The sequence below is a fragment of the Sparus aurata genome, chromosome 20 (genome assembly GCF_900880675.1).
Source record: "Sparus aurata chromosome 20, fSpaAur1.1, whole genome shotgun sequence".
NCBI classification, from domain to species: domain Eukaryota; kingdom Metazoa; phylum Chordata; class Actinopteri; order Spariformes; family Sparidae; genus Sparus; species Sparus aurata.
This window is the reverse complement of record NC_044206.1, coordinates 17078839-17106590: the sequence shown is the minus strand read 5'-3', so window position 1 is coordinate 17106590 and position 27752 is coordinate 17078839. Positions and strand designations below refer to the sequence as shown.

Genomic DNA, 27752 nt, shown 5'->3' with positions numbered 1-27752 from the left:
AAGTGTTATAAAATGCTTTATTACAAAATTGTGAACAGTGCCTCAGCAAAAATGTCGTTAAGGCCTGTTTAAAACCCAACCAAGTTGCATAATTATCATGTTTTTCGACAAACTTTCTCAAGGTTTGCATAGAGCATAATCCGACTGGAAGTTAAAAGTCATGAAGCGGTTGTAACTTTAAAGAAGAACCGTGTACACCAAGTGTTTTTGAACATATCAAAACGATCTCACCTTGTACAAATGATACAAATCATCTAGAAATTAAAACTTGTATCAATTGCAAATAAAGTTTCTTTTGCAAAAGGCACATCAGTTGGTATTAGATACTTAAAAAGACACATTCACGGCAACGGTCTTCAGATGTTTCAAAATATCAACTACAGTTGCCACAAAACAGTGGCCAGTTATCGTTTAGTGTTGAGACAATGGAGATTTTTCTTTTAACCAGCTGCAGATGACACTTGGCTTCATCTCTAAACTCTGGTCATTTCCCTTGACTACCTAGGAGAAGTGTGCAATTCATATATCACTAAAAAAAATGATTGTGCACAACGAGACAACATGAGGCGTACAACCGTGTGCAGAGTTAAGAAAAGAAAAAACAGCAATGAAGACGAGCCTCTCTTAATAAGACGGTGCTTTTGTTAGCTCGCTGTGAAAGTCTTCGTAATCGTTTTTTGGCTCTTCGGCCTCACACAAGCCTGTTTCTTACGTGTAATCTCAAAGCAACATGTGAAACGTTAAACATACCTAGAAAGAGTCAAATGTGAGCTTGTAAAGACGTTTTTCATCTTAAACTGCTGCTGGTAGAAATTTTGGTAAACGTCTTTAATAGGTTTGTGTAAAAAAAAAAAAAAAAAAGCTCAAAAAATTTACTGCAAACCAGAGAGAGACGTTATTTCAAAAAGTTCATGGCAGAATATCTTTGGCAGAACTTGTAAGAAAATAAAGATCGCTACAATTGCATTACAGTATGTGAAATAATAAACAGTGTTTTTCTCTTTCACTTGTGATAATAAGAATAGTGTAAACAGGCATAATACCACTGAATATATTTTGCATGTGCTGAGCGTAGGCCTATACTGTACTTGTAACAACTCCTCGAGTTCATGTGCTTATCCTAGCAAAAGGCGAAAAATGACTGATAGTGAGAATAAAATTATCAGTACAAAGATACAAAAATGTTTGCAAAAAATCTAGTTATTCAAATTTTTAACTTAAGGTTTGTGTCTAGAAGAGGCCAAAAAACAACCTTGCATTATATGAAACCTCTAATCAAAACATACCGTATATATATTCCTGGGATTTGTCAAAATATAAGCTTTAAAAACAAATTTTTTACACACTTTAGAAAAAAAACTCCCAGTAATAATCTAACCCATAACATTACATTCTACCAGAACAGCAAATGTTACAGACAGGACATGGGACTAATACAGAAACTCTGCCCACATTAGGGTGTAGGGCGCCGATTTCATAGCTCTGACAAACTAAATATCTGTCCATTCAATGTCCTCCTGGACGGCTGGATGGAACCAGCATGAAGCAGAGGAGCAGCAGCCCTCCTCTTACTGGTACCAGGGGGTTTTTCTGACCCAGTGGAGGGTGAAGCCCGCATCTGTTCGGATCTTGATGGAAGCTGCCTCGGCCTCCCTGACCGTCTCCTTCACAGACTGCATCAGGTTCTGGGCATTGTGGACCAACATCTCAGTAGCCTGTTGAAGGAAAAAAAACAAGATTAAAAAAATGAGGGAGACTGGAATAATCCTTTTATCAAAGGCTATTTTAGGAACATAATTGGTGATTGCTAACCTGTTCTGACTCCTCTTCACTGATGTTGGTACGACCCAACATGGTGGCCTTGACTGTGGACAGGATTTTGAGCTGAGTGCTGATGGTGGGAATGCGCTCGCACACCTGAAATGAGATCGGAAAGACTAAATCAATACTGTTAACTATAATGGTGGCTATAAGTATTATAAAATAGTAACACACTGAGATTTTTTAATACTAATCATCAGTAAGGTGGATATAATGACTAAGTGCCGAACTGACCTGGAGCAGGTTGGTCCGGATACGCTTGTCAGTACACTGCTTGGCCACCTCCTTGGCCAGCCGTGTGACCTCATCAGAAGCCTTGGCGATGTCCTTGGCGCACTGGATGAGGGCGCGCTTGTTTCCGCTTCCTCCACGCACCAGGCGAGACATTTCAGCCATGAGCAAAGCCATTCGTTTGGCAGCACCAATGATGTCGTTTCCCTAAGAGGTGCAACGGGAATGCAATCAATATGAAAGTGTTGGATTTTCAAAGTAAAAGTCCAATACTGTGTTTTCAGTGTGTGCTTACTTTGCTGGACCATTTGCGAGCTTCATCGTGGAGCTGCCTGGCAGCCACCATCATGGGCTCGTTGACCATATCACCAGCCTTCTGCTCAGGGAACTCCTCGTCTTTCTCCTCTGGGGGTGGAGGCCTTGGGGGAGGAACCTCACCCTCAGGAAGAGGAGGTTTGGGTGGTGCTGCCTCATCATTAAGCTACAAGGACAAATTAAAGTAATTATGGTGTGGCGGTTGTTTTGGATGCTGAACCAAAATAGCTTAAGATAATCTGCCAAATTCAAAGTTGTGCACAATTGAGGACTCACATTAAGTTGATCCAGTTCAGGAGGAGGTGGTGGGAAGTCTGGCTCCTGAGGCTGGAATGCCTCCCTGACCTTCGCCACAGCACCAAGAATCTTATAACCTGAGTCCAAAAAGCCCTTCTGGAGACCTGGTAATAACAAAAAAAACATTCATTAATGATCAGAGGATTACAAAAACACATAACACATAATCTTAAATCCTTTTTGCAAGATCAACTTACTTGGATCCTGGATGTTGCCAGCGACCGCCTTAGCGTCCATCACCATTGGAGAAATTGTCTGGCTCAGTTCGTCAGAAGCGGCCTTCACCATCTCTCTGAATTTAGGATCCTCAGAGTTCTCCACCTCTCGCTTCGCCACCAGGAGGATACGGTTGGCTCTGCGGGCGATGCTGGTGGCGCCGGCGACCAGCATCTGAGGCTGGTGGTTGGCCATGGCCACACGGCACTTGTCCAGGTCCTTCTTGATCGCTTCCTCCGAAGCATCCAGCAGAGATTTGGTATCGATGGCCTCGTCCACCAAACCTAAACATGCACAACATCTTAATACGGGAAGGAATGTAATAGTTTGGATTAGATAATTAAAGGCATCTTTAAGAAACCTCACCTGTCATTTTCTCCACATTGTCAATCCACTGGTTCTTCATGGTTTCAAAATGTTCATATGCAGCTTGGTTGCCAGGGTTTCTCAGCAGAATACGAGCAGCAGATACCACCTATAAAAAAAACCATTCCGAGCTATTAATTGTCAGCCCACTGAAAACTGCTACAGATTTGGCTCGAGAAGTGAGAAACACTTAAGCTCTGTGACTCGTGATGCGGAGTGGAGGGCAGACACAAACGGAAACAGATATAAACACTAAACCGTGACATACTTGTGGTGTTAAGTCTCTCGTTGACTTGACGGCGGCCTGGATTCCCTCCACGGTGCTCTTGTTGGCAGTGCCGACAGCAGCAGCCTTCTCTGCTGTGGTGCCAAGCTTATTGGCGTGGTTCTCAAAGTTGGCAGCCCTTTCGTCAAAGACCTACACATGATCAAATAAAACAATTATCCAAAAGACTTGTTAGAAATAAAACAACACCCTGCCGGCAAATATAACACCACTAAAGGAGGCTCGGTGCAGTGAGGTCACGGTGAGGAGGAGGGTGACTGACCACTGACCTCATCTCTGTTGGGGGCGTCCAGAGGGGCGGTGGCAGCCACTCCCAGTAACTTAATGGGAGTGGTGGTGTCACTGAAGATGTCAGACACCTCCTGAGTCATCGCCTCTTGCATCTTTCCTTTCAGTTCCTGGGAAGAGGACAAACACATTTTTAAAAGTGTCAGTCAGTGCTTCACTTTGATAAAATACATACAGTATTAGAATATGATTAGGGATACAACTATCAGTGGTGGAAGTATTGTTCTGATCCTTTACCTAAGTAAAAGTTTCAATATGGCAATGTAAAATAAGTTCTGTGTGAAAAATCCTACAAGGCAAAATGTAATTGAAGTAGTAAAGTAAAAGTACTTCTTTGACCTCTCTGGCTGATACAATATCATATATGACATCATCTACTTTATTTGCAGTTGTATATACCAGGGAGACCAGATATAACTGAGGGAAAAAATTAAAACAAAGTTATGATAGACCAATCTGTTTTAAGTTTTTGGACTTAGATATTGGATCAGTAGAATATTTACTGAAATGAAAAACACGTGAGAAGTTTAAAGGGGAAAAATCACTGTTCTACATTTTTATTTTTGGAGAATTCATATTTTTGCTCCAAACATTTTTCTGACAATAAAACACATTTAGCTCCATTAGATTATATTGAACAGCTGTATTACCTACCCAACTTGCAGATTTAGAGCTTAGTTGAAATTTAGAGCTTTGAATGACATAAACTCAAAATGTGGCTTCTACACAATGCAGACTATTCAGGAACCATGAAGACCTTGTTTCAGAATGACTTCTTAGAGTTTCTCAGCCTGCAGCTTTTAGTCTTTAAATTCAACTGAAAGCATGAAATCACAAAATTGTAGCTCTGACATTTCCATTACTTCTTCTTTTTTATCTGCACATTGTATATGTTCCGTCTTCTAAATGTCAATGGTAATAGGGTACATTCTTCATGATGAGTACTGTACTTTTACTTTTAACAATTGCATATCATACCACTAATACTTGTTAACCAGTTCTTAATTAGAATATTTTCCCATTATGGTTGCACTACTTGTATTTCTTCCACCACTGTTAACCAGCAGAGGGGGTTGTTCCTCTGTGTCGGTGACTGAATCCTGATCTATCAAAGAAGCTACAGATCTGAATGAGAATGAACGTGACAAGTCTTACTTTCAGAGCCTCCTGGAGCTGCTGAGCCACGGCGCGTGCCTGCGGGGAGTCCCCTTCGCCACGGGCGGCCAGGTCAGCCAGTTGGGCCATGAGCTGCTCCACCTGCTCGCACTTACCCAGCATCTCCTGCCTGTAGGGGCCCGGCAGAGCGTTGGCCAGCCTGCGGCCCTCTGCCACCAGCCCGCGGATGGCTGCCTGACCTAAAACACACACAAATATAGACAGAAAATAAAGATCCACGAAAAACAACAACAACATTCTAATCCTTTTAATAGTTTGTTATCAATAGTCTTCTAGAGCATCAGCTTTGATAAACTTGTGTACTAAAGTGACAAGCCATCCACAGCTCCTGGTATTTATGTGACGTCAGGACATTGTCAATTATTTCTGCATTTCTTCACTATAAAATGAGCTGCCAGTATCAAACTTCCTGCAAACAGCTGCCCATTAAATGCAAAGTGGATTTTGTATTTACCTGAGTTGTACCTTGTATCAACACTACAGGGATGAGCCAAGTATTGCATCTTCTGCATCATTTCATATTCTTTCTTTATAAGCATGGACTCCATTATATTGTGTTAACCAATCAGCCTGCAGCTCTAGTGTAAACATGTAAAACGATGTCCAGGTTTGAGAGGAGACGAGCCAAAACACTAATTACGGTGTTGGGAGAGCATTGTGGAATGGCGTGTACAGTAGAAAGCAATGTGCACAAAGTGTCTGGTCTGCAGTTTAACCACAGGAGCAGTGGAAAGAATGTGAAAGAGTGTGAGAGAAAGATAGACAGAGGAGGAAGTTGGGAAGGATGGGAGTCAGACTCACCCACGCCGCTGTCATCTATGGTGGGATTGTCGATCCAGCGCTGCGCCTGCTCGATCTTTCCTTCCAAGTGCACAGCTGCCTTTGCAGGCCTGCTGTTTGCCACAGCTTTGTTGGTCTTGGACTGCAGATTTTGCAGGGCTGTTGCGATCTGTTTAGCCAAAGCTCTGGCCTCAGGAGTGTCACCTTTACCCCTATAAGGAAGTTAAAAAAGCAAAAATGTCTGCGGTTGTGTTTTATTATGAAGACATGAGGCCTCTAAATGGCCAGCTAGAGTTAGAGAGCAAATAGTTTGACTAACAGCACTTCCACGCAGCCAAGTTTAGTCCAAATCAGGAGTAGTTCACCTTAAAATGTAGTAAAATTAGGGAGAAAATTAGTTTAGTACTATTCCTGTTGAAGTACAAAATCTTTCCTGCAGTCAACTTTTACGAAGAGGAATGAGAACAGCTCCAGTTAAATTGTGGCACCAAATCTGCTCAGACACGAAGAATAATCATGTGTGCAGGTTTTAAATTTAGGAAGAGAATTATTGTAGGGGAATTAGAAAAGAAAAAAACCCCAACAAAACTAACTGATTTCAAGCCCAAGTTGATTAAACATTACTCAACACTGATTTCTCACATTTTCCTGCATATGATAAAACAAACACCCAGCAACATTGGTAAACAGATGCAATTTGATTTAGATCAGTAGGGACAGAGAGAAAGAAAGTCGGGCTCTGACAAAAAAAAAAAAACACAAGCTCAGCATAAATAAATAATGCAACATTTCCAACAGTCAATAACTCACTGTCTTCTGAGATCTGACAGCTTGGCAGTCATGGCAGCGATCTCTCCAAGAGAGCGCATGATGTCCTCTCTTTCTTTGGGGTCCTCACACATGTCTGCGATCTTTCTGGCCTCAGTGAGCAGGGCCTTGATGTTCTCCTCTCCCTCTGGGCTGCTGTTAGGGTCTGCCAGCCAGTTCTGCAGGTGTAGAATGGCACGAAAAACCATCAAATACCTGCATGTAGAGAGTCCATGTTTTTGGAAGGCAGCCGTAGTTAATGACTCACCTGAGCAGCATCGATTCTTTTGGCGATGGCCTGCTTGGAGTTAGTCATGGCCTCCAATTTCCTGGCAGCATTTTCCACCTTGCCGGTTAGCACGTCGAGCCCCTGGGAAACCTGCTGTGCCTTCTGCATGGCAGCTGGGGACGCGCCCTGACCTCTGGGGTGGACAGAAGGGAAAACACATGGATTCCATAAACTGCAGCATCGCTGTGCCTTCAAAAAGGCCACACATGCACTCTTCTTTGTTTGTTGACTCAAAACTTTAAGCCTTACGGTCTTCCTGTTTTAAAAATAGTACTTCCTAACTTAATGTCCCAATTTCCAGACGAGGCTCAGAGGCATCTCTCAGCTTTCAGACGAGTATATCAACCAGGGGTTAAAGTAGATTATGGATTAATACCAGACAGCTGCTTTAAATCTAGCGTGACTCAGGGTCCCTTGTGATCAGATTTCATGTCAGATGAATATCACTTCCACTCTTACACACTATAATCCCCTCCAATATGCTTACTGCCGTACGCTGCCTACACTTTAAGGACGGAAAATGAAACAACAGAAACGAGGAAACATATATTAATACTGTTCATATAACCAATGAAGATTTGGCTATAGTATCAAGGAAACACACAGTAACAAGAACACAAGATCCGCTCATAAAAGAGACACTGGCTGTGCGAGATGTGAGGGGAGTTATCTTGCTGTAACTGGGACACAGAAAAAGAAAATGTGTTTTTATGGTTACCTGGCCCTCATCTCAGACACCTGGTCAGTCATCTGGCCCAGCGTCTTGGCTGTGCCCAGGATGTCTCTGCGCTCCTTCCCAGCACACAGTTCACCCACTTTCCCAGCTTCATCGAGGATCTGGCGGATAGCCTGCTCGCCTGCGTCCCCTGAAAACACACAGCACAAAGTCAGCGCATCAATTATGTCACCAGATACAACGGGATTGTTGGCCTGAGGACATGATTGCGACAGAACGAACAGTTAAAGGAGGAGCATGTGGAAATGTATTACCTGGTTGAGCATTCGGATCCCTCAGCCAGTTCTTAGCCTGGGCCATTTTTGAGTCGATAAGCCCCAGAGCCCTCTTCATGGCCTCTGTGTCCTTTGGGTTGAAAAGACAGAATGATGAATAACTTAGAAGGGAATCAATGCAAAGAAAACTAAGAAAGGACTCGATCAGTCATTCCATGAATAAATGTTTCTCTACAAATCATAACCTCATCACCACATTCACACTGAGCAAAACATGCCAAGGTCTTCTATTTCTTTTTTTTCAAGAGAACGCAGAAATCTCAAAAACTCATCAACTTGCACCAAAACAGTCTAAATGGGTTAGTACTTCAGGTAAAAGAAAAAGTATGTCTGTTTAAGAATAAGCACCTCTTTAAAGCATGTTGTTAAATAAATATATTCATATTTAAAAATAAGTTCATGATGACTCATAGAAACTGAGCTTGGAGCGGGCAAGTCACATGGTTTACTTATTCAAGACACACACAGAAAAGTTCATGTGCAGCATCTCTAACATCCGTCAGGCACAAACCATGTATCACATGCTGTTTCCATCATCCTTTCACATGATCAATAATGAGCGTGTCATGTTATAAAAGCCAAACGGCACTCCATTGTATCTCAATCAGAGCGGATGGAAATACAAACAATCTGTCCAACAGCGGCTAACTCGACAATGAGCTCCCTCATTGTCAGAGTCTGCAGAACAAAGCAGAGTCCTGTCGGACATGTAGCAAAGCAGGAGAACAAGAGCGGATGAATGAGCAGTGAAATTAGCTTATTCTTTTGAAGACATGAGAATAGACATTGAGAAAACCCAAGTAACTATCCTTCATAATGCTGTCTAAATCTCCACCACAGAGTTCAGCAAGAGTTCTGAACTCTGCTGCTTGTTTCAAAGACATTCATCACAAAATATGTCTGAGCCTCTCACAATAAACCTATTGTCAAAATGAAAGAAAACAACAGGCATGTTTGTGTTAGTAACAGGGAGTGCACAAGGGAAGGGATTTAAAAAAAAACAAGAAAAAAAAGAAAGAAACCGGAAGTACAAAGGTGTGAAGTGATGTAACCAGAGCCGTGTGGGTGTATTAGTGTACTGTTCAAACATGTGCAGCTGCTGTTCTGTCACTAACCACCTGTGTGTGCGAGTGAACAAGCGAGTGAAGTAACATGAAAGACTGTGTTTGATACGAGTGCAAAGATCCTGTCAAACACAAATTCGCCAAAGCCTATAATCAAACACACATTGGTATTACTTAGAGATTAGACGAGGTGTAGTTCATGGCATTAGTAATGGGGATTATGGGAAGTGAAAGGCATGTTTAGCGTTCAGGGAGTAAAAATGAGCCACTCATACAACAAAAATCCAGATCAGGTTTTCTATGCGCTCTCCTCCTATGGCTGTTCAAGTTGTCAGGTGAATGCTGAGAGAAATCTCATTAATGACACCCGCATCGATACCGCACGAGTCAGGTCAATCAATAATCAAGGCGGGTTAAGGACATGCAAATGGTGAGGCTAAAATGACATAGGAGGAGGACACATAGATGCTGATACAATGTCATGAAGCGAAACATATCCATAGTAAAATCGTCATCACATCAGAAATTCAACCTGTTCGACACTTTGCTCAATAAACACCATTCCATTAGCAGTACAAAAATATTTAAACTGCTAATACACTCTAATAATAGTCAACAGTTTAACCTCAGAACTGCCTCGCTACTGATAAGCACACTATGGCACCACAAAGCAGACAGCGCACACATCTGTCAGACATGCTGCTGCACAACCAAGGGGCGAGAGTGGTGAGGGCTTACCTTCTACAGGGGGTGAAGGGGGAAAGAAACAGTAAAAAGAAAGGAAGAACGACATAAATACAAACGTTGAACTGGACATACCAACAGGAAAAAAAGTGTCACCAAAAGAAAAGGTAGTGGCACAGGAAATAGTGTCGGGACAGGAAAGAAGCAGAACGTGCAGGGCAGAGGAGAAATTACATAAAAGAAGCCAAAAGATTGAACCGGCTACATGGAGACAGAGAGAAAGTTAAAGCATTCCTTCTTTAAACATTGTAAGGTAGAGATATAGCAAAAGCATTGTTCACACCTTGAAATAAAGTCATCCTGATGAGACCAAGTGCATGCCTTGTTAAAAAAAAAAATACACCAAATGAGAATAACATCACTGTATAATGTCTATGGTCTGCGGCCTCTTGCCAAAGGCATTCTGGGAGTGAGCGAGAACACAGTGAGGCGTGACAAAACTCAATCTATGCTCGTACAGACACTGCTTCCAGCTGTGATCCATAAAAGAAAGCATAAACACTCCAAGAGCAAAGCAGTCTCCTGTTGCTCAAGTATATTCATAAAAAAAAGTGTGTGCATGTGATTTCGGCGTGTATAATTTATCGCACGTACCTTGTTGGCCCACGCATCCTCGTCCCAGGATGTAAGCTGCAGCACTCTGATGATCTCGTTGATCTCCGCACTCATCTTCTCGAAAGTGAAGTTACGGTTCTTCAGGGCCTCCTCCACGCCGTGGCTGCCAGACGTCTTGGTTGTCACAAAGATTTTGATTCCTGAAAGATGGAACAGAACTCACAATAAACATCACGATATTGCAGCTCAATATGTAATTGTGTGGAAAATGGAGTAATGAAGAAATGGACACAAGCATCGTATAAAACAACAACGAGGCTCTTCATGAAGAAGTGTGTGATTACCTGAGATGAGGATGGGCAGCAGCTCTTTGACTGTGTTCATGGAGTTGACCAACATCACACGGTGCTCCTGGTGCGTCAGCTCCTGCTGTCGCTCATCTATCATCTTTGCCATCTTTGTCATTCCTGGATACAGGCAAATAAAACAGAGGTGGAAAGGAACGGAGTACGATTACTTAGTTAAAAGCCTTTGAGTGTTATTTTTAAAAAGTAATAGTTCAGTGCTGTACTTCTACTGTAACTGTCTGTACAGTAATGCATGCACCCTGCCATCTTCATCAAAAGGTCGAATGGTCATCATTGAGCGTGAGATGGGACCAGCATTGGCTTTTATTCCTCCTTCTGCCTGATATTTGATCCTTTTTCAATCTGAACTCATAATCATGGTACTTGTTCACAGAATAGGTTGTTGCTCTCTTACAACTACACTACAAAGGCCTTATCTTAAGTCATGTTTCAATCAATTGTAAATGCTTTTAACCGTCTGTTAATCATGACGTTATAGCAAGTTTATTATCATGTATTTCAACTTTGAGCTACCCTGCATTATTGCTTATACTGCTTGCTGTTTTGCTTGCAAGCATTTCCTCACATCTCCACAACGTTCTAAATTTGGGTTTATGAGGATCTAAATAGTCTTTCATAGAATCAATAAAAAGGGCTGGATAATTGCTCATCGTCTCATTAGGATTATAGATTCAGCACGTAATGAGATCATCAACTAGGATTGCTCTGGTGCAGTTGCACTCTACTTTCAGGAACTGAAAGACAGAATTGTTTTAGCGTGACGATATTTCAAAACACTCCCAAAAAGAGCTTCAGAGATTTTAATCATCATGTGGAGGGGCATGCAATCCTTTACTGATATAAAAACATGAAAACCCTTAAAAATTAGATAATAAAGGAATAATTGATGAATAAAATAATGTTCCTCGGAGATTTTGTGCCCCGTGTCAGATCAAATTGCACATTTAATAGTTTATAGGAAACCAGTGTAAACACTGATGGGGTCATTATTTTATAGCCATTAAACAAGTGCAAACAACTTTTACTTCATAACGATTCACTGAAGGAAAAAAACGTGTCTTTTGCCAGATTAAGTAGAAATTTTGAGCTATACTTTCGAAACAACAAACAAAAGCCAACATAGCAAAAACAAAATGCTCACTCCAGCAAAAGCACCCTCAAATCTGTCAACACTGACAGCAAATCTCTGACATACTGTCAGGTCAAGAAATTAACAACGTGATCTTGCTGCAACCGCATCAGCAGACTGACCTGGTCCCAGGTTCTTTGTGTACGTGATCAAGTCCTCCATAGACTCCACCACCTCCGCCACCGTCAGGTACTCCAGGATGCCTTTGCACACACGGATTATTTTGCGGACCTGTGATGATGACGAGATAAAACAACAGCAAAAGCTAAGTGGAAAACAATGATGCAGCATTCCCAGAGAAAAAGTGATTATGCAAACACAGCCCGTCCCTTCCCATTCACATTCTCTCTAATTACACTCTGATAATGCTGCCTACTGACATTCCAGCCTCTTTGTCCTGCTTCACTCCAGCTTTATGTGAACTGTTATACAGAGCGATGCCTGAGCTGCATTGGAAAACATGATGGCACCGCTGACTGATGACTCCTGCTGACTGCTGCAGACAGCCTGATGTCTGCTCCCAGAGAGCCGATCTGCATCTTTTTTTTCATACTCTCTGTCCAAGAGAGGAACAGAACGATGGGCCTGATATATGATAGTGCTGCCTGGTTCAAGATTTAGGAAGAGTTTGTGTAAGAGTTCCACAGACTTGTGGTATATTTATCTAGCTTTCCATCTTCTTTATAGGCATTACAGCACCCAAGGGCAAACAGACCTGTTGCAGCAGGCATCTGCGATGCCGAAGTGTTCTTTAAAAAGCCCTTTCAGCTCAGCTTCCGCTCAATGAAAATCAATGGTGCAACCTTTAACACAATTACAAGGTATTTCATCTACGTGTTGTCCATTTCTCGCCTTCTACTGATTAGAAGTGTTTTGTTCAAGTAATTCGGACTAGACCTTGCTACAATACACATTATCTTTGACAGCCTTACCAATGCTCGAGTTTTGACGCAGATGACACTATTTTTTGAGATAAATAAAAATCTGTTGACAACGTGAGTTTAAATGGGTATCTGCAATATACAGACATTATGTTGTTTTCATGATATGATGCCATATATCAACTGCATGGTATAGGTGTCGTGTTTTCCTGGTTTCTTTTCTGCCTTTTACTTTTTGACAAACAAGGAAGCACATAACCATCCAAATTTGATTATCAAAATAATGCAGGATATTTTACGGTTAGAAAATAAACCCTGTCAGAGAAAGTTGGGCAGCGATCTTTACTGTAAATGTATTTATGTACATACAAAAATAAGTATTTAATTTAACTTTAATTTAAGTTGAAATTAAGTCCAAATATACACACATTTTCAATATATATTACTGCAATCTAGTGCATCACTATTTATTTTTGCATGCTCAAGCTCCACTCTAGTGTACTCTGGCAGCCTTGTTCAGGACATATTTGGCTCCTTGTTGGCACAGTCACTTCCGTGCAGGGGCCATAATTCCTGGTTTGGTATCTAGTTGCGCTGCAGTCAATCAGCTTATCACCAGGTCTGCTCCCTGCTTTCATTTGTGTTTATATCCAGCCAAGTGCAGAGGATGTGATGTCGCATTGACGCATTTCCATTCATCTGTTACATCATCTGTAAACATCAGGGTCAGTCCAGACAAAAAAAAAAGAGAAATAAAGCTAAGCTGATGCACTGGGAGAACTGTAGAGCATCCTGCCAAATGCAGAAAACCATTTCACCAACATTAATCCTCTAAAACTGAAGACACTGTATCTAAAGCAAACTTATGCTGGTAAACTGATGAGTCAAACAAAATAAAGTACCTCGGCTTCATCAAAGGTCAGGAGGAGGTCAGAGGTCCCGGAGAGGATGCCCCTGGAGCCATCGATGAGGTAATCGCGAGCAGGAACCGAGTATGGGTCGGCTTTCAGCATGGAGGCAGCCTGCACCAGCTTAGTGCATGCATTCTCCACTCTGTGGAAAGCAGAAGACGATTGATTTGAAGGCCGATAAAAAAAAAAAAAAAGGAAATCATCAGAACAAGTCATGCTGATGATAGGAAGCTCTTAACAAGCCAGATGGACATTACACATGGAGGGAGCAAATTGCCTACAGCAAAAACAGATGGAAGCTTCGAATACAGCTAGCCATAACGCACAGTAGCTGATGTCCAAGCATGACTCTGTTTCCTTTTCCTCTTCTTATATTCTTTTCATCATCTTTAAAGCAGGACTTATATGAGTGGATGGAGTCTAAATCCCAGATGAATTATTTTTATATCTGCTTCCATACATTGCAGGGTTTGAATTGGGAATTAGAAATCAGTTCCTTTACACCTTAAATCAAAGCCTAACAGTACATTTCCTCATGGTTTTTTTTTTTAATATATGACTTTAAGTATTGAAATAATTTAAAATGTATTGTAAGTGATGCTCTAAAGTAACACAGAACGGATGTGACATAAGATTAGTGAACTGAAAATAGGGAGTCTCTATTATCAGTAGTTTCCTTCCTGTGCTACAAAATGTCTTTGTGCGATTAGCAGCCTGTGCGTTAACCAATACTGTCTAAAACAAGCTACAGTGCAGCATGCATGAATACACTGTTACATATCTTAACTCTGTTTTTTAGTAAGTAATTTATGCAGACATACTTTACAGAATAAGAACAATATTTGGTCTCATTGCAGACATTTCTTTTAGCTTTTGTTTTGTACATTGTTAAGGGACTTAAAAGGGAGTAAACTGTATGTGTTGTGGTATTGTCACTACCCGGAAGAGAGACTAGGAAACAGCCTGATAAATTGAGCCTGAAGGTTTAGGCTTGACCTCGGAAATAGTAGTTGGCTTTAAGTCTCATTTTGTGAGCCGAAAGCTCCAGAGGAAATCTACTGTGACATATCTAAGTGAAGATTATTTGCCAAAAAGCAGAACAAATTCAAATGAATGGATTTGCCGTTTCATTTTTCAGGGAATTTTTGAGCGAGTTGGATATGGGTGAAGGAAGTTGTGGGCTGTTTAAAAAATGAAACCATTTAACTCTTCTAATGGTTGAGGTACGAAGGTGAGAAGGTGTCGTGTGATGTCCAGATTGTAAAGTCTTATGAAGGTATTTTTCTGATTTGTCATTTTGTCCCTATAATTGAAAATGACTTGACTTGGACTTACTCTGCATCTGCAGCATGAGCACAAAAGCAACTTGTTCTCACAGGCTCTCTGGCTCTGGCCCAATTTAACCCCTATTTCCACAGAAATGTAAATGATTGATAGTTGCTTTCTTGGTGTGATGCACTCAGTGAACTGCAGTGAGCAGCACAAACCCGCAGGCTCGCTCCTTTGATTCAATGTTGTAAATGCCACCTGCATGGTGTCATAACAGCCATACTGCACATAGAAACAGGCAACAAGCCAAAGACCGACAAATGTACTAGTTCCCACAGTATACTGTCCAAATGTTGCCACGGTAACAAGGAATCATTAGTGGCGTTTTCCACATTTAAAAGCGTTGCAAAGGGGCCAAACAAGAGGAGGTTTCCATTCTTCTGAGGGAGCAAGTCTCCTGCAGGATAAAGGCTAATGTATGTGCATGTCATCGAGGCTGACATGAGAGTGTGTGTGTGTGTGTGTGTGTGTGTGTGTGTGTGTGTGTGTGTGTGTGTGTGTGTGTCTTTAGAGGGCCAGCCAGCAGTGTCCTTCAGCGTGCACCAGCGAAAAACAGCCATGCATTAACCGGACCCCGCCAGACACTATATTTAGTGGAGACGACGCATTCCAGCACATGTGCTGATGGATGACGACAGGGTGACGATGTGACTTCGAGGCGCCAAATGTGTTGAGCCTGATGACCTGCGCCTGCCAATACGTTTCATCCCTGACCTTGGGGGGGCTCCCGGGTCCCGCCCCTCCCTCCCTCGACTGTAGTGTCTCATAATAATGAGCGGTAAAGGAATGTGATACGAACAGAAAGCAGCTGGGCACGGGTTAATGATTTATCTGATGTGGAGTGAGTCAGATAAACAAATACTTTGATTAAATATATACATACATGGCTCTTTTTCCACATCGAAAGGAAGATGTTTTTGTGTGTTTTATGTTTTAAGATGTACAAGAAGCAGCAGCAGCAGTCAGTGGCTTTTATACATGAGGGCATGTATGAGATTGTGGCCCTTTCTCCTGAAGGGTAAAGGAAATTCTCTGTGTGCAAAGAAAAAAAGTATTTATGTTACACCAGGGCAAGATTCTGAGGCACTTAACATGCCATGTCTGACCTTTGCTTGGGCAGAACCAGCCATTACTGCAACAGATAAAGAGAGAAGGAGAGCCAAAGAGAGGCTAGTGGGTTCCAGATACTGCAGAGAGAGAAGCATGTCATCCAAATACATTTGAGAGGTTCTGCAGCGAGATCCTTCTGCGCTTACTTGATAAAAGCTGGTGGCATGTCCCTTTTCATGATCTGGTCCTCTGTGGTTTGTACAGTGTCCTTCCCAACCTGGAAAACAAACAATCTTTATGAGCAAAAGTCAATAAAATATTACGGAAATAATGAGGTTATGTATCACTGACACACAACAGTCACAACCTGAGAATGTCAATGGTCCATTACAGTGTCATAACAGATGCTGAACAATCACTTTTATACAACAATCTTTATCCAACTTTTGCACAACAGTCGTGGGAGGACCGGAGGCGGAAACTGTGGCAGGTGATTTGGGCGAACAGGGTGAAAACGTGTGAAAAGTGTTTGGATCAAACGCCTAAAACTGAGCCACCATACAGGATCCCTTAGTAGTAGTTACTGTAAATGGTTTTAGATGAATATTCTTTGATGCCTTTTGTTGTCTTGAATTGATTGCAGGACATTGTGATCACTGCTGCATATCATGGATTCATGTGCAACCGAAACATACGGAATGAAAAGTGCTTTTTTTAAGTCAACCACAGTATCAAATTATGTCATTAGTTTGATTGACATATTTCCTTAAACAAGGCTTTTACATTAATCCAATCTCAAATCCAAGTCATTCCATTTTCTAATGGTTAAGCAGTGTCAGCTACAACTGAAACAGTCTAACTTTTGTTCTTAATCAGTGCAACAGCTTTAACCGCAGTAACTGAACAGCGCAAAAACTTCACACTTGATCTTGTGATTCTATTTTAATCATAAGCTTCTCTTGACATCTTCCTTTTTTTGTGGCCATGGTATAATCATGATGATGCACTCTAGCATGTAAAAAAACAAATGGATTTGTTGAAGTTCTTTGCCACCATCTCATCCATTATATTTTTTCATATTGGAGTCCTTGTCATGAATTATGCATATGGCTAGAATTCTGACAAGGACGCTGTAAACTACTAGGTTATAACATAACCCAAACCTTGCATTGTGAAACTAATGCATCGATTTCATAAAAAAACAAAAAACAAAAAAAAAAAACGGAATATGCCACATATTGTTTCTTTATAAATGACAAGCCAATTAGCAACTGTATCATATTTCAAAAGTGAGAGAGGCGGCACCAAAGGTGGTCAAAATGTCTCCCGTGGAGACAGGAAACACCCTCACCTCAGCCAAAGCCCTGATGACTAGTTCATCAGTCATGAGGATTTTGTATCAGTCAACACTTTCAGCCCTGGCACAAAGTTTCACAGGATTGCCACAGTTGTGCTGCCTCAATGATATCCAATTCCCCAAGCTTTAATGCAACTTGAGCTCTCATTTTATACATCAATAGCATGTCATATGCCTGAGTAAAAACTCACAACTTTCCCCCTGTGGGATTTTTGTCTTTAATCATGCAGTTTTTCAGAATGATGCCCTGTTACTTGTCCAGCGGACCATCATTTCACAGAGGCAGCTGCTGGGGGGATGCCAGGCCTCAGCACAGCTATAATGTGCAGAGCAGCTGAACGCCTCCTCTCCCTCAAATGCCAAAATGACTCACCTCCCCCATTATGACCTCAGCTCTGTAGGGAGACACAACTCACCCACGTTGAGCTGCCATGGGTGAGAGATCACAGGCGTTCATACCAGGACACAGATCACGCTGACTGGGTTAAATGAGCAGCATCCCTGCCCTTTAGGGAGATATTAAACCTTTTATTTAATATTTTACATTATTATCATAACAAATGTTTATAACATTGGGGATTACCTCACTGTCACACACACTATTTAGCATTATATAATATTTTCAAGATGTTACACCATGCTGAACTTTGCTGCACAATCTTGCAAAGTGACAGGCTATAAACTAGCCAAGGTTTAATTGATATCCAATTTAGGTAACAGATCATATACAAAACAAGGTGGAAATGAGTACTGAAACTAAATTCCAAAAAGGAGGTTGACCCAGGCTCTTGGAATTGAGATGGCACTGTTAGCATTAGGGTCGTGTTTTAAATATCTTAAAACACGACCCTAACGCAGCGCTACTGGAAATCAAACTCAAAAAAGGTCAATTCTGCTATTTATTTGCACATCTGGGATGTATTCTTGATGCTGTGGTGAGCACTCTAAGAGAGCTTGTCAACGTGTCCGACTGCAGGCAGTAGCAGAGCTATTCCAGGTGGTTGACGTGGAGGCTGTAATGGAGCAGAGCAGACATACATCTCCTCACTCTCTTTTCAACGGACCAGAGGGACTCTTGAGTAACTGAGGGGTTATAAATTAGGGCCAAAGGTTGTGCCAAACTAAAATGGGAGCTTAGCAGAGGCTGCCCATCTCAGAGCAAAGTGGCAGTGTACATATACCACCCTGACAGTCAGCCAACTAGTGGCTCTGAATAAAAGCCAACAGCAACAACTAAAGCTGTTCTGTCCTGTTCACCTAAAGGGCAGCGGAGGTGCAGACCAGGGATATAGGGCACTGACAGGTTAGTAAACAGGACTGAGGGGGCAGGAAGTTAACACAAAGACCTAACATCCTTGACAGCACTGCAGAACACAGTAACCTCCTCTAAGAAAGTAATACCACTCTCTTGCTTTGTGACTTCTAATATAGGAGTGAAGGGTGGTGACAATACTTTTAAACAATTTGCAGTTTGTGTGTGTCTTCAGAAAGCTTTTTGAGGTAGCTTATCAGTGCAGATTTCGTTAAGGACATGTAAAGCAGAAGCTACATTAAACATTAGCTACATACAAACCATACTGTGATAACGTTTGGGATATGATTCATGATAGGTGGGAATGATTATCTATCGCATCATATAATATCACGATTATGTGACGTTTGTTAGGGCCTTTAGAAAAAAAACCAAAACAATGTTTTTCTTACATTTGGCAAACAAGATTTGTAGGCCAGGACATCTCTGCAGCACTAGTCCTTCATCTAAATGATGTATTGTCACACATTTCACTGTTATTAATAAATAGAAGTATCAATGATTTAGATTTTGATCATACTTCAATAAATATGCAGCCCTACATAAAATAGTACCATTCTTACTTTTCCTTAAGATAGTGAACTGCAGGTCTGACTGACACGCTAACTCAAGTAATCTGAGCGCAGCACTGTCAACACGAAACAAAGATTTATATAAGATCAAGTCAAGTTTGGACATGACCTAAACTGAACAAACTGGAGAAGAAAGACTACACTATTGGCCAACAATGTGGAGGCCAAAAGCTGAGTTTAACGAGTGCTGAGTCATTTTCTCCCCAAAGCATCATGCAAGAGTGAAACAAAGCAGAGCTGAGGCTCTCAGTACTGGATTCAACAGGTCATCGCTGTCTTCCTTTTCCTGCTCCCTGCGGAGCCACTTCCTGCTGTCTGAAGTTCAAAAACAGTCTGCAGTCATACAGCGATCCAAACAATTCACTGCAAGAATAGCACACTGACCCGAGTTCATAACTGTTGTTGTCAAGCAGTTCATGAGGCCTGGCCTTCCTCGCTATTCTGAGCCTCCGTCCGAATATTGGATCACATTCTTATGATACCAACACCGACCAAACTTGACATTAAGGGTGTAACTTGAGATTATTTAAATTATTGATTCAACTAGTGGACTTTTCTTTGGTTGAAAAGATTAATAATTTACTATGAAGCAAAGTAAATGAAAATCATACATCACTGGCATTCACTGAAAATCTTCAAATTGCACGTTTTTTCTGCTAGTGACAATTATTTTCATTATGGATTCATCTGCTCCATTAAGTCCATAAAACTGTGAAAAATGCACATCAAGTTCCCCGTGCCCTATGGTGACATCTTCAAATTCCTTCTTTTGTCCAACCAAGGGTCCAAAAACCAAAGACTATTCAATAACTAGCATTAATGAAAAAGAAAAGGAGCCAATCTTTAAATTTAAGAAGCTGGAACCAACATTTTTGCTTCAGAAATTACTGAAATGATTAATCAACTATCAAAAAATAGTTAATCTGATCGATAAATCAATGAATCCTTGCAGCTATAGTCACTGCACAATGATTGTGCTTTAATTTGCATCCGTCCAGTGTCAACTCATTCTTAATCAGAGTCGAGACCTAAGGGCCAAACCACAACACAAATATCCTGTTCCTTGAAAAGATTCTAGCTCACCACTTTAAGGAAGGTTCACTTCCAGCTTCTTTTTAAAACCTTTCACTGATTCAGTGTCATCCTCTTCCAGGCTGTCACATACCACACTAGTGGCCTGACAGTCTCATTTACCATTCATGTCTGGAGTGGAAACACTGACACTCCCTTTTACCATCCAAGAGTGCTGTGTGGAAACCCTGTGTTGTGAAGTAGCTTGATAAAGTGGCTGCTCCTTTAGAACAGACTCAGCTTTGTTGACAGCAGCCCATCGCTCTGCCGGCAGAAGAAAGGCCACTCTGAAAGCCTCAAGACTGCCAAGACACAGTCTGCCTTTCACATGTTGGGTAGTTTTAGCACAATGCTGTGTTAGTCATGGCGACCACTAAGATCTATGATGGCAAAATTCTGGCAAGCGCCATCACCGCTGCCCTTAGCAATGTCCTACAAATAAACCTTACGTTATTCTGCAGGCCTAGTTCTTCAAAGTGCAACTCAGACACTGATTCCCACTCTAAGTGACTTTGGACTGCAATCTGATAAGACATGCTCTCCCAAATTGATGGCGCAGCACTCCATTAGCTACCCTTGATCAATAGTCTCAGAACCAGCAAGTACTGTGATCTGAGATATCAAATGACTTTTGACTAATAATGACTCAGAGGGTCAGCAGAGAGGCTGCACTGAAGGTCAACGCCTTGACAGTACATCTGCCATGTAACATGATTTATCAGTTCGGTTCAGGAAGACATATGGGGTGTCCAAGGCGATGAAAGTCACAAATCAAATGGCTTGCTTGGTCATGGCAAAACAGGCCCTGCAACCACAAAGTATATATCACAACTATCTATATCATGTTACTGGAGCTTAGCAGCTGTACAGTGTTACTAGGAAGGGGCAGTCATCAGTGTGAATCCCTGTCTAAAGATGCAGAAGAGTGAGTCGATATAACGCAAGGCTTGGTCATTTTCTACCAGAACAAGGATTGCAAAAGAAGACATTCCTTCTGTTGGGGTAGGGTGGGGCAGGAAATGACAACATCAAAACCAGGAATCCAGTCAGGTGTTTCAATATTCCATAAATCTATGGGCTGCTTTTGAATGAAACTAAAACTTTCAGTGCATTTGGGGACAATCATTTGTATTTGAAATATTCAAACGATCATTAGAAAAGGGGGCAAACGTTCATGGTTTGATCAAAAGCCGACAGATTTTACAGAAATGTATTTTATCAGCAATCAATCAAAACAACTGGGAAAATGCTGAATGTCAGATCTGATAATCAGCCATGTAATTGGTCTTTCCCGACTTGGTACTGCCAATTTTCTAATGAGTGTAGGTGCACATTATGTGGGCCATATTAGCCTGTTTCCTGCTCCAAAAGTCCAAGGAGATACAAAAATGCAGTTACTATGAGAGCTCCTTAAGAGGTTAGCGTAGATGCTGCTAGCATCAATTACAACATAACTGCAGAGTCTAATTCAGTGAAAGAAGAGAAAGAGTTTGATTTATGAACTGGCTCGACTGGTGGTAGCAATCTCCAACCAGTGATCTGATTGGTTGAATCTTTTAACACCGTGACAGACAGATGGATCGTGCAATCAACTTCCAAGCATTTTTTAGAAGTGCCTGTCCTATTCCAAATAGTTTCTTGTGGCTTCTCTCCAAATGGATTTGTGGAGCAAACTATCTGGCACATCAGGTTAGCTGTTGTTCTCAATCATGATTTAAACTCAATTATTTTGGAAAAAGTGACAGCCCTACTCCATTGTATCCTTTGTAATGGTCTACAACCACAATTGCCGAGGGAGAGGGGTTTCCCTTCCCTGGCTCGCACTCCTGTTCCTGAGAGGGGCCGACAGCTGCCGGGTCTTCCTGACTTGGCTTCCTGCATTTCCTCATCAATTCAACACTCCTCCGTGTCCTCCCATTATGACAAATTTATATCCGACTGATGACAAAAAAACAGACTACAGGTGCAGTTTGAGCCCATATCACAACACTGCATTTTCTCAAGACTAGATGATCTCTTTTCACTACAGACTTCACAAACATTTCAGACTGTGATCGCTGTATGGTTGCCAAGATCACAGAGCGAAACGGTTTGCAGCATGAAATGATTTCCCTTGATAAATTGCAGGAAGCAGGAGTACCAGGTAATAGGAAGCATTTTCTTTTGTATGCCTTCAAGCACTTTCGTTAACGAACACAATACATTTGTTTCCCATCTGTAAAGGATTCATGAAGTAGGTGTTTGAAATGACTGTTCAAGAGCTCATTAAATACTGATGTAAGTAGCTTATTAAGCTATTTGAAAATGTCCACTTGATGTACCTGCTGTATTTCTCTTACCGTTTGAGAAGCTGAGGACACTAAGAGTGTGTTGCAGAAGTTTTCTCTAGAACAAGTCAAATGTATTAGAATTTTTTCAGATAGACTACAGTTGAACCCAACGTCCAGTATTTGCTCTTCTTTGGTACCACTGCACAAAGCAAAGTGTGGTATTTTGTAACCTCAATAACACTGCAGAAGATGTAAGAAGTGAATTTTTTATCCAAAGATTGACAGAGTGATCTGCACTCAGAAGCATCTCTACAACTCATGTGAGTCTTGTTATCCATGCAAATAGGAAGACTTTCACTTACAACTTGATCCGCTCCAGGACCGTACATCACTGGCATTCTTTTCCTTATCCCACGCCTATAAAAAGGAGCTATAAAAATAATGAAGTAACAGGCCTGACATAAAAAGGGCCTGTGTAGTCAACTCAAAAGAATGAATGCTGACACAGAGAAGCAAGTTGTTCTTCCATTTACCCTAGCAAGAAAATATGTTAACGCTCAGAATCATTTGATATACATTAAAAACATTTCTATGCCTGTTAAGCTGTAATGTAGACGGTACACACATATTTGCTCCGAATGTTTTAAATGCAACAGTTTCATAATGATTCAAGCACTTTTTCATACTTGAAAGTTGAAACCTAAAACCAGACAAATATGAGACAAAACTGGAATTAAACCAAAGCATCAGAGCTGCCTCACATTAAAGGGCTAAAATAGGAGTTGGTTGAGCCCTGCTGTGACGGTAGTTATTTCTCTCACTTTATGATACTGTTGCACAAGCTATTTATGCAATAACCACAGGGCTTGTTTATTGCACAATTGTTGAACTGTCCAAACACACCATTTACACACGTTCATTGTCTATGGCCAGCCACATCCTGTAAGAAAATAGTTTCAGCAATCTCAAGCTTCATCACTGGACAAAATATTTAATATAATTAAATATAAAATGTTGTGTCTGCTAACCACATTTTAAGCATTATTGCAAGAAATTTCGATATTGCAATTGGCTCCAAAAATCTTATATAGGTCATGCTCTAATAAACACAGGAACACTGAAGGGACCTTTCTAAATTGATGATCATACTCAACATTTCAGGATCAGCTCAACCCCCCTCGGAGCAGGGACACATTCCTGCTTGCTGGGAATTCTTCACATTCCTCACATTCATCCTTAATTGTGGCATTCATCAGGCTCATTGCCTCAATCAGGAAACACTGAAGTCAGAGATGTTGATCACCAGTGAGGGGTCTCGCTCAGAGTTGACATATTTGACTCAGAAAGCTACGATTGAAATACTGGGTCAGTTTACAGGGGCTGCACTTTTATCTCCAAGCATCTGGAATAATAAGATTAGGCCCTTTCAAATTAATTATTTAATGATCTACACATTTGTCACAGTGAGTGCACAAGAATTCTTCAGACAGACCAAGAGCATCCTAAAAAGCATCTTCCATTTTTTTGGTCTGGCAATAGAAAGTAACCAGAAACGAACATTATAATATGTCATTGGAAAGGAACAATCGTTTGTCATCCAAAATCCACCTTGATTAACTGTGTTTAACTTCTGGCTCAAAAGATTTGGAACAGAATTCAGGATGGAGGAAGTCTGCGCAACATGTGGTTTTCTGGGCAACACAGACAATGAGGTAAATCGCTTTTCTCTGACACAGCCCCGCCCTGAGAATGTCTACAGAAACACTATAGACAGCTTCATCCCTTTCCCTTGCAAAGATGATCCTTTCCTTGACAGTAATTTACTCTCCAGTTAGATATTAACTTTGTTTGACAGAACCACTTCAACTGAGTGTCTGACAATTCGTGCAAATATTGGAAATGCTACAATCAAACTCGGGAAAACTTGCATGGGCAAAGTAGCAACAACTAGACAGTATTCAGTTTCTTCAGTGACAAAGAAGTCAACGATAAGAGCCGCACAGCGTGTTTATTTTCTCATTTGGGCTTTGCAGTGTATGACTCATGGGACTAGTGGGATTGAAACCAGAAGAAATTACATCTGATTCTTAACTTCAATGAAATCATAACAGTGTCCATGTTGTAATGTTGCTACAGCAACTGGAAATAATTACAGGCCTGTTCATTCATTCATGCCACTGTTGGAAACATCTGATCACAATTCAGAATGTCCAGAAGGGCTGGATTATCTCACCCCCAAGCTAGCTGAGAGTGCACAGGACAGTTCGTGCGTCAGGAAATGCTGACAAGTGCTCCATTAATGTTTTATTAAATCGTAACAATGTCATGTTTCCGTATCTAAAGCCGAGTTCATTACTTTCTTGGGCTCTTTGGGTTTGGGGAATAATAAAAGAAGGATGTCCATCTGTAACATATTAATACAAATAATCTAAAATATTAATGCAAATAAAGGAAACCAACTTCAGCAGAGTTAGGTATTATTTCTCTGTGGCTTCATCCTTTTCTATTCATCAAAAATATCTAGTAGAGAAATACAAAATGGGGTGTGCAAAAGTGTTTGCTTAACATTCCCATCATCAGAATTCCTTTGAAGGACAGACTAGTCTGTGCATCTTCAATGACCCTTAAACAACCTTGTTAACTTTTAAAAGCAGATCTCTTCATTATTCATCTATTCATTCATTCATTCATTCATTCATTCATCTACATCGGATTATAAAACCAGAAACATGACTTTGTGAAGAATTATTACAACAGGTTGTGGTCAACAGTTTTATTTAGAACTGTTTTCAAAGGTATTACTACAATAAGATACGTCAGAGGGTTTTCTTTCAAGGTATGATGTCAAACAAAACCATTACACACCATCTAAACACCTCTCTGTAATGCACCTCAGAGGAAGGAAGTCTTGTAGACGTAGACAATTATGCACACAATGGGGTCCAGACCTATAGTTTGAGAGTGGGCACTGAGGAAAAACAACCGCATTGAAGGAAGTCAACTAGCTTTCAATGGTTACGGGCCATAAAACCTACCAAATACACTGCGGGCCAATGGTAGGCAATCCCTTCAAATGAAGAATTCCTTTGCTGACAGGAGACGCCAAAGCTATTGTCCAGACGTATCGCCCAACAACTGTCAGGGGCTCTGTGCCTGGCCAGGCTGACAGAGAAAACACCACACAGCAACCAAGTCTGTCCAGGTCTGCCTAATTTAGTCTTCATCTCTTCTTCACATTTCAAGCCGCAATATCTGACATCCCCCTCACAGATCCTTCTTTCCTTTCTAGGAAACCTCCATGTATTGGTGAGTATAAGGCTTAAATTTGAGGAAACGAAACACTGTCATTTCCTCACTTATTGCCATGACAGTTATGATGGAGTTCTGAGGAACACCACGGCGGTGACGTCCGCTTTTTAACTCTAAATATACTTGAAACCACAGTGGCATCTAGTCAAGAGGGGAACTTGTTTAATATATGCATGAGACAGTCTGGGGAAGCAAAATTAGAAGCTCCAAAGACATTTTAATTGCTCGGTGTGGGAAGAAAAATATCAGGAGCACAAACTAGATGAGGATGTATGAGCGTTTGTCATAGTGCGTCAAGAGTGAGTCAAAATTACAGACACTGTATCTATACCAGGAAGGATATATTTTTAGTCCAGTATGCTTGTTTGTTAGTTGGCAGGTTCTAATTTTGGTTGAATTTTGTGGTCCTTAGTTCTAGGCCATGGGTCAAAGAACAAGTGATTACACTATATTTACTTTGGATCCGGATTCTGTGTTTCCTAGAATCTCTGACCAATCAGATTCTTTGATGCCAAGTGACCATACAATGGATACGACAATGAGTCAATTACTCAATCGGAGGGAAATTAAATACCAATATCAATGTTATAAACCATTAAAGTCACTTTTCACGGACAAACGTCTGACATTTGTCAATTCCAGCCTTTTCCAGGTTCCTGATCCTGATTCCAGGTTTTAGACTGTTGGCTTTGGTTGGACAAAACAAGCAATTTGATGACATCACTTTGGGCCCACTAAAACACAGTATGTGACAGTGAAGTGTTTCTGGAGAAGTAACGTGGCTGAGAACCCTTATCAGGTCAGAAAATCTGATGGGTCACAGAAGGCAACATAGCACTGTGTACATATCAACAATTTGGCACACAACTGTGCAGCCTTGGTGGAGGGTTTGATGGCGCTTCCTAGTCCTATCTTGACATAATTTCATCATGTTGGCAAAGCATTGACAGCTTACTTTTAATATCAATGACTCAGTGATCAATCATTTCTCCAGCTTCCCTTTCCACCTCTCCTGTGCAGTAGTGTAGTAGTAGTATATTGATCCGTTTGAAAGTTTTGGTTTCAAATGACATGCGGGGCACTGGGCTGCCCCACCCACTACATGGTTCAGTAAACTGAGGATCCTGACACACTACACACAGATTCATTCATATTCAAATACACAGTCATATTCAGTGACAACACGTGTAATTTATGTTCTTTCTTTTTTTATAAACTGGGTTGAATAAAAAGGTGATCACTGTAGCCTGCTCCAGTACCTGGCTCATTCATAGCAGCAGCAGTGCCTACGTCAAGATATGGCAGTCAGCTACAGAGGAGGCAGGACATATTTTTCAAGGGGAAAAGGGCGTCACTGCCCTTTGCCCCGAGTCAAACAACTTAAAGTTAACTTTGCTAACCTGCATTTATAGTTTCGTCTGTTAAACACCTAAAACAGAGCTAGCCAAAGCCGTCAAAGTGTTGTGTTTCAACGTCCATGTAAGTTAAATCGAGAGCGGACTGTGTGGGACAAAGAGCGACAGGTAGCCCACAGCAGCCGCCGAGTTTAGGCAGACTTTCACCAGGTCGAGAGGCAAGTTACTCACCCGGACCAGGTTGCTAACAGCCGCCTGCACGGCAGCCACCGGCGTCGACAGATCTGGAATAGCTTTCCCGTCAACTTCACCTTCTTCGTGCATTATCACCAGATGGGATATCTGCTGAGCCACCGGCTCCAGGATACTTTCTATCGTTTTCGTGTGGAAAACCGGCATGGTGGCAACTTTAGAGCACTATCCAAGAGAAAAAGAAGTAAATCTCCTACCACCCGAGGCAGCTTTCTCCCCAAACTCCCGCTACAAAAGCCCTGAAACAATCCCGATAGCGCCCCTCTTCCAGGACAGTTTCACCCTCCGGTGTGAAGACTACAACTACCCCTGTGAAACCATCAACGTACAAAACTCCCTA

The 27752-nt window shown here is 41.4% G+C and overlaps 1 protein-coding gene across 2 annotated transcripts; it reads right to left on the bottom strand.

Moving 5' to 3' along the window:
* On the bottom strand, positions 1–27752 carry LOC115571833 (vinculin). 2 transcript variants are annotated; one of them, XM_030401467.1, is made up of 21 exons: positions 27392–27752; positions 16121–16191; positions 13527–13677; positions 11866–11974; positions 10591–10713; positions 10286–10446; positions 7863–7956; positions 7591–7738; positions 6852–7005; positions 6587–6762; positions 5798–5988; positions 4976–5175; positions 3802–3930; positions 3515–3664; positions 3247–3355; positions 2862–3164; positions 2644–2768; positions 2348–2533; positions 2056–2259; positions 1813–1917; positions 1–1715 (listed from the first exon to the last, which is right to left on the bottom strand). In XM_030401467.1, the coding sequence occupies exons 1-21, from the start codon at positions 27557–27559 to the stop codon at positions 1569–1571; spliced, it is 3204 nt and encodes a 1067-aa protein (XP_030257327.1). In that variant the 5' UTR covers positions 27560–27752; the 3' UTR covers positions 1–1568. The 2 variants fall into 2 exon arrangements, with proteins under 2 accessions (XP_030257327.1, XP_030257328.1); XM_030401468.1 differs by having other exon boundaries at positions 7863–7953; positions 27392–27751.

Excerpts from the sequence above, each read along its gene's own strand:
- LOC115571833 (XM_030401467.1), bottom strand. The coding sequence starts at position 27,559 with ATGCCGGTTTTCCACACGAAAACGATAGAAAGTATCCTGGAGCCGGTG. Across the intron at positions 3,356-3,514 it reads CGAGAGACTTAACACCACAA|GTGGTATCTGCTGCTCGTAT; the intron begins GTATGTCACGGT and ends TTTTTTTTATAG. Across the intron at positions 1,918-2,055 it reads TCCGGACCAACCTGCTCCAG|GTGTGCGAGCGCATTCCCAC; the intron begins GTCAGTTCGGCA and ends ATCTCATTTCAG.